Genomic DNA, 7,642 nt, shown 5'->3' with positions numbered 1-7,642 from the left:
CTGCGATGGACGGCGGGAACCTTTTCTCTGGAATCTGACGACTCTACTGTAGCCTCTTCGGGTACGGGAGCTTCTGGATTACGGGATTTCTGGGCTACGCCAGGAGGCTCCCTGCAGACTTCGTCAGGATAGTTCTTTCGGAACTGAACGGAACTCTCGGACTCTGGATAGGATTTACATCTCTCGATATCTCTGGATTTGCAGCCTTCTCTCTGGACTCATTGATTTCCGTAGCGTGCTTCTTGGGAGCTTTTCCCCAGTTTTATTTTTTCCCGTTATCTTTTAATGTATGGTTTGTTCTTAGTTATTACTACTAGGTTTATATTTACAAGTTAACTTTTAACTATATTTTGAGTTCTTTGTTTATTTTGGTGTCTTAGGTCTTTGGCTGACACCATAAGTTTATTTCAACAGGAACTTCTTCTTCTGCTACGTATTCTGTAGGGGCGGTAGTGATTTATGTGTGTCAATATCCTAGATACTATTGTCACACTGTGTTAATAGCGACTCTCTTTTCATAATTACGCAAATAGCTCCAGTAAAAAGATTTGACAGTTCCTGGTTTCATTAATTTAGCGAGCATTGGAAAACAAGCAAAATGTTAGAGACACTTTGCCCTATGGTATCGTCGTTCTCATGTTTTGAAAATGGTGAACTTTCTATTGTTAAAACTCAAGAATTTAGTCTTAGCGGAGGGGAGTTGAAAGCTATAGTTGCCCCACACCAACCGATTCTTCATGATGAAATCTATGATAAACTAAGTTCTTTGACAGAAGATGAGCCAGATGTTGAAAAAAGTAAACATAATGTTAATTATTTGGTCTTTGACAACACACAATTTTATTTGGATGAAAACGGATTACACCTGGAAAGAAAAGAGTACAAACAATTAAAGGAAAAAGTAATTGAAAATGGTGGGAAATGCTCTAAAAATCTTCATAGCAATGTTAATTTCTTCATTACTGGCTATGGATCATTAAAACGTAAACTGTCAGTATTTAGTCATAAACAGAAGTCAGCATTACAACTTAATATTCCATTAGTGACTATAGACTTCATTAAGTCTTGCATTAAGGAGGGTAAACTTCTTAACAGTGATTCTTTTTTGTTATTAAATAGTGCTAAATGTGCAGATTTTCAATTAGGTGAAATAACTTTAATTAAGAAAAATGAAAAAACTAAACTTTCTTACCATACTTTGAAAAATGTGTCAGCAAATGAGTACACCATGGAAGAACTTCAAAAATTTACTTTGCTGAAATATGTTCAGCTAAAAGGAAAAACTATAAGTGGTAATGCCCATGATCCATTAATCAATTACCAATTTTGCATTTTGGAAATCCATGCTTGCCTTTGGGATGATTATGATGCACCAAGCCAGTACTGCGTACTTAGTCATGAAGGAGAAATTAAACATCTAGAGAAAGGGAAAAAACTTTGCAGATATGTTTCAACACTGGAAGAAGCTCTCAATATTTATGCCTCCCTTCTAAAGCAAGTGTCCAGAGCTCCTAAATATTTAATACATACCCAAGAGTATTTATCTGACAGTCTTGGTTCTCTAAGTTTTCAACAAATACAACGTGAATTACATTCTAATACGATTCCTCTGGAACGAGCTGTAATTTACACAATAGATATTTTATGGAATGAGACTAAACAGAGCCTTGTTGAAGTTTTAGAAGGAGAGCCACTTCAAATACCTTCATGGAAAATTAAAGAAGCGAAGAAAGTTATAATGCAAATGGGATTTCTCTTAAAAAAAGGAAAAGATGACTCAATTACCAGACTTTCAGAAGAATTTTACAAACTTATCAACTTTAAAATGCAAAACAGAGAATTACTGTCATCATTCATTATTCTAAATGACAAGTATAATGTGGTTGAGAAGCTGCAGGACTTAATTAAATTGAAAGAGTCATACCCACTTGATATTGTTCATAACCCCGAAGCGAGATGTAGAGCTCTAGGCTGTAACATCAGTAAGGTATCAGAATATATGGATGATTATGAAGACATAGCTAACTTAGTTTTGAACTCTCAAACTGAAAATACTAAAATTAAGATTCACCATATTTTCAAGATATCTAGGAATGCTGAGACAGTTTTATTCCATGATTCTCTGGGCAATAAAAAGCATCTTTTTCATGGAACATCACCCAATAACTTGATGGGTATTATTTCGAGAGGCTTGCAAGTTCAGAATTCAGTTGGAACTGAAATAAGTAATAAAGGGCATTCAAAAAATTTATTGGGTCCCGGCATATATTTTACAGATTCTACGAGTTACTGTACGAAATATTGTAAACCAAATTCAGTTGCGGGTACCAGAATGGTATTAATATGTGAAGTTTCCCTTGGCAAAGTTTATAGGACATTGCAAAGCAATCCCAAAATGTCATCCCCACCATCAGGCTACAATAGCATCCTTGGCGAAAAAAAAGAAAGTGGATCTGATTTCTATGAAAATGAATATGTCATTTTCGATCAGTGTCAGAGCAGACTCCAGTATCTTGTTGAATATTCTTTGCCAGAAGATAAAACATTTTCTAAAGATATGTCTATTAGTAATTGTGCAGAAAATGCCACAACCATATCTGCTGTCAATGGCACTGCTATAAATTACTCTTTTGATATCACTAACTATATAAATGTTGATCCAGAGGCTGCTGTAGAAATAGCTAAAGGATTGGAGTGCGTAAATCCTTTTCACTCTATTCATCTTTCTTTGCAAAGTATTCATATCAAAGCTCAAATTGTGGATTTGGTGGCTAAGGTTCACTTGTTCCAAGAATATGAAAATGATTCTGAGAAACATTTGGAGGTTAGATATGTTTTCCCATTAGATAAAGGTGCAGCTATTTGTGGTTTTGAAGCATTCATTGGAGCCAAACATATTATTGGTGAAGTAAAAGAGAAGGAAACTGCTAGTGAAGAATATGAAACTGCTAAGAAACAAGGACATGGAGCATATTTGCTTGAAGGAACCTCCAAAAATACCTTTAGTATTCAGATTGGAAATTTACCACCCAAAACACGGGCTATAATTAAAATTACTTACATAGCAGAATTAAACATTGAAAATGATTCTGTAGAATTTATAATGCCAAGCTTTAACCAGAAAGACATTTTTATGGAGAGGAAGCCTCATATAAACGAATTCAGTTTCGAGACAAGTATTGAGATGGCTAGAGAAATACTCTCTATTAATTCACCTACTCACGAAGTTGTTAGTAAGAAGACTGACACAAAAGCTGTAGTCAAACTTCTTTCAGTCGGAAAAAATACCCTATCAGACTTAAAATTATACATTCGTGTGAATGAAATTCATGTTCCAAGAATGTGGATTGAGAAACATCCAGAAAGGGACACCAGAGCATGTATGGTTACATTTTATCCGAGATTTAACTTTGAAGGGGAAACCACTGTAAACCCCATTATATTCTTATTAGATGCTTCTAATTCTATGATAGGTGAAGTTTTCCAAAATTTACTATACGTTGTTCTCTTATCTTTAGAGTTTATGAAGCCTAATAAGTTATTTAATATTGTTGCTTATGGGATGATACATAAGGAACTTTTTTCTGAAGCTCGCCCACTTACATTGGATAATCACATGAAAGCAAAACAGTTCCTTTCAAATTTGCTACCTAATATGGGGAAAAGTCAGTTGTCCCAGACAATAAGAAGCTACCATATTTTATTAATAAATAAAAAAAATGATGTGTTTTTGGTCACTAATGGTATAAGAAACGACGAATCGGATATTCTAAAATTAAGCTTAAACAAAATAAGGCTGTTCTCTTTTGGATTAGGAAAGAGCACGGAGCATCATTTGCTTAGTTTGCTGGCGCATAAAACTGGCGGATCACACATTAGCTTCGACTCCATGGAAAAAAGCAAATGGAAAGATCAAATAAGTCATGTACTTGGAAAATCATACCAACCATCTCTTTCAAATATTGAAATTGAATGGCAAAATGAAAATAACGTTATGCAAGCTCCCGTAAAGCTGTATTCTATATTTAATGGATCTTCTCAAATCGTTTACGCATTAGACACTTTCTGTTTGATGGCAACTCTAAAAGCTAAAATAGAGGAACAAAAAGTATCAACTGTAGTAGCTGCTTACGAATTAAGTCAAACAACTGGCACTATGTTGCACAGCTTAGCAGCCCGAGCTTATGTTAAAGATTGGGAAAATGGAATTTTGAATGAAGACGAAATAATGCACATGGTGTCAAAAGAAGAACGGAAGGAGACTATAACTAATTTAGCCAAGGAGTACAGTCTTGTAACATCGCTCACAAGTTTTGTTGCAGTTGAAAAACGATCAGATCCTAATGAATCATTTTCTGATATAAATATTGGAAGTTTACTTGACAAGGTTGATGTTGATATTCTTAATTACATGGAATTTTCAGTCATGAAGGGGGAAAAAATTGGTATATTTGAGGAATATGGTATTCAGTCGCCCAGCTATTGCCCTACAGAAAATTATGTATTTCAATGCGATATGCTAGATTATGAAGAGTCGTCAGAGAATGAGCCCATATGTCTAAAAAATGTGGATGTTGTTGAAGAAAGTTCTGAAGCTTCTCAACGATATGAATTAAACAAACCAAGTTTTGAAGCTCGAAGTCGCAGTCTATCTCGATCGCCCACCAATCAAGAAGATTATAGATGTGGAAATAATTCTGAATTAGATATGCTCGTGATGGATGATGAATTCGAATGGGACTTTCCAAAACTTGTCGCAACAAATACCAGAATAGAAAATCGGGTAAAGCCCTCAAAATTAAAAGCTCGCAGTCTTTCCAAGAAGATGCAGGAGACAAGGCACGAAACATCACTACCAAGTGATAGTGATAGCAATAAAACAAATAATATAGAACCATGTGCTGTAGCAAAAGAGCTAACTGTACCCAGAATGCAATCATTATGTTCCAAGAGAGTAGAAAAAGGGAGAGCATTAAACGTGGTAATGAATGATCCACCTCCACCCCCACCACAAGGGGCTTCAGCTCTTGTGCCTTGTTTTGGCGGAAAACCAATGAAAGAAATAAATTTTATTGAAAGACCCGATGTGGTGCATGGAGTTCTAGAAAGAGCTATCACATTAACTGATTATCATGAACAATGTGCTAACCAATACAGTTCTCCCATTATCTCCAGACTACCAAGTTCAACAGGATTTTCCTTTGGGCTATCACGTCCTATTTCCAATACAAATAAACCAATTTTACCAAGTTCAAATGGATTTGCTTTTGGGTCTTCACGTCCTATTGACAGTACAAATAAGCCAATTTTACCAAGTTCAAGTGGATTTACTTTTGGGTCTTCACGTCCTATTGACAGTACAAATAAGCCAATTTTACGAAATTCAAGTGGATTTGCTTTTGGGTCTTCAGTTCCAATTGCTCAATCTTGTGCAATGTCTAGTTCCAGCCCGGCCCTCTTTAGCGAGGAACAACAAGACAAATACAAGATAGTCGAAAGAGATCAAACTATTAATCCTCTAGATCAGCCAGCCACTTCTGCAGAATATTTTAATGGTTTTGGATCCTCCAGCACACATATGGAGGATAAACTTAATAAAAATGCAGAAACTACTTCACAGCTCATTGGAATGAAAGCCATTCAAGAACAGGCTCAAGTCAGTATTAATACTGGGGCATATTTCGGCTCTGCTAAAACTGCATTGCCTTCTCTAGACCTTTCAGTTATAGAGAAAGAGATCAGTAGCCGACAACTTAAAAAGAAAAAGATTGCATTTGAAGAAATTGACACGCAAGAAATAGCGAATGAAATCCCAATAAAAGTATTTGATACGATGCCCATTACGTGCACACCTGATGGAGGCACCTCGGGCACTAATATTGATGGGGCAAAGGAAGATGCTTTAGAAAACATTTTCTCAAGTTGTCTAAATGAAATTTTGTCAATCTCCAAATTGGGCAAAGTTTCAAAGTTGCAAGCAATGAATGATTTCAATAAAGCCATCATTTTTATGGAAAGTAACTTAAAAACTAGAGGAGGGAATTTTCCCATTATCAGTTCATTACTTGATTGCTTTAGGGAAGATCTTAGAAAACAAGGAAAAACATTGGAGGATTTCTACTTCTTTACTGATAGCATGAACCCTAGTAAGAAATTCAAGCCTACAAATGTCCCAAATGCACTGTTTAAACGTTTTGCAGATTGCATTAAATCAATGGAAATCGAGCTTAGAAATAATGGCTTGGTCTCATTGGGAACAAATGTAGTTGAAACAGTTTTGAAAATGTTAGTAAATGTTTCTCTATTAGAAATTAATCTATTGTATCTTCTTGTTAACTTTTCAATAGAAAATGCAGAAATTTTGATGGAGTTAGATGGTAGTTTTTTTCAAGTTATTAAAAGTCTTAGTGTCATGCTTCAAAACAGTGATGTAATTGTTTCAGCCAAGTTTGTTACATCAGCATTAGACCATGTACAGGTTTTTGATAAAAAGTATCCATTGTTATATAGTGTTTTAACTGGAGGGAAAAGCTGGGAAGATTTTATTTTTTCACATTTAATAAAACCTTTATATTATGTTAAAAAAATTGATTGAATTTATATAATTGTAGTTGTTAATGTGAATTGTACCATAGGATATAATAATACGCTTTTAATGTGTAGTGGAAAAGTAATTACAACAGCACTAATTTTCAATAAGAACAACCCATTGTTGAATAGAAATTTATACTAAAAGCTGAGATCTAAGTTTGTATAAAAAATTAATTTAATTATTGTTCTAATTTTATTGTTAAAGTTTAAGAAAATTTATCAAGTATAAAATAAAAATATTTAGCTGCAATTGTTTATCCTTCTTTATAATGGGAAAATGGAAAATAAACATGTAATTGTAGGATCAGCAAAGAAAGTTGAATTTTTTTAAAATGAGTACTATAAGTGATTACCTTTGTTTATTTAATAGTTATGATTTATTTCTAAGCATCTAATAATCTTTTGAAATTTAAATTATCCACTTTTTAAATTTTTATGATTATGTTTTTTAGACTTTTAATATGCAAACAAAGTGGTTTCATTTTCAATGATAAAATGAATTATTTTATCAGACTTAGGCAATTAAATTTTAAATTTAATGTCTTAATTATGAAAAACGCTATATATACAGTGTGTCAAATTGGTAATTTAGTGCATTTTGTTGATAATTTATGCATTGCAGAAGGGGAAAGAATTATTGAACAAAAATTTTAAAAATTGTGTTTCAATAAAATTGCTTGGTAATCTTTTGGTATGAAAGATTTTCACCCAGATCTTTTCAGACGCCTTTAAATAAAAACAGTTTACAAGGCCACTCAAATCGATTTTTGATACATACAATTGTTAGTACAAAGAATATAAAGCCCCAGGAATGGAAGGTGTACTGCCCTACATTTCAGAAACGCATTATCGACCAATTTTGAGATTTTGAGTTTCACAACCTTTTATACTAATTTTAAGTCGCTGATTCCTAATTTCAAATCCATTTGTTTTTATATCTCCTAGATTTCAAGATATTGTAATTGACAAAACGCATTTTTAAGCCAAATTTTCAAAATTACCGCGCAGAAACGCATTATCGTGCAGGAGATAAGCATCTGCTTAGGACGTA

General features: G+C 33.9%; 1 protein-coding gene across 1 annotated transcript; it reads left to right on the top strand.

Moving 5' to 3' along the window:
- The first annotated feature begins 458 nt into the window (after positions 1-458).
- Positions 459-6,533, top strand: LOC149959052 (protein mono-ADP-ribosyltransferase PARP4-like). The gene is made up of 2 exons (XM_090166394.1): positions 459-6,285; positions 6,348-6,533. The coding sequence occupies exons 1-2, from the start codon at positions 599-601 to the stop codon at positions 6,379-6,381; spliced, it is 5,721 nt and encodes a 1,906-aa protein (XP_090022520.1). The 5' UTR covers positions 459-598; the 3' UTR covers positions 6,382-6,533.
- Positions 6,534-7,642: the final 1,109 nt, after the last annotated feature.

The sequence above is a fragment of the Leiobunum rupestre genome, chromosome 2 (assembly GCF_980474605.1).
Source record: "Leiobunum rupestre chromosome 2, qqLeiRupe1.1.hap1, whole genome shotgun sequence".
Lineage (NCBI taxonomy): Eukaryota > Metazoa > Arthropoda > Arachnida > Opiliones > Sclerosomatidae > Leiobunum > Leiobunum rupestre.
Note: the sequence above shows the minus strand (reverse complement) of the source record. Positions and strands in the feature narration are given on the sequence as shown.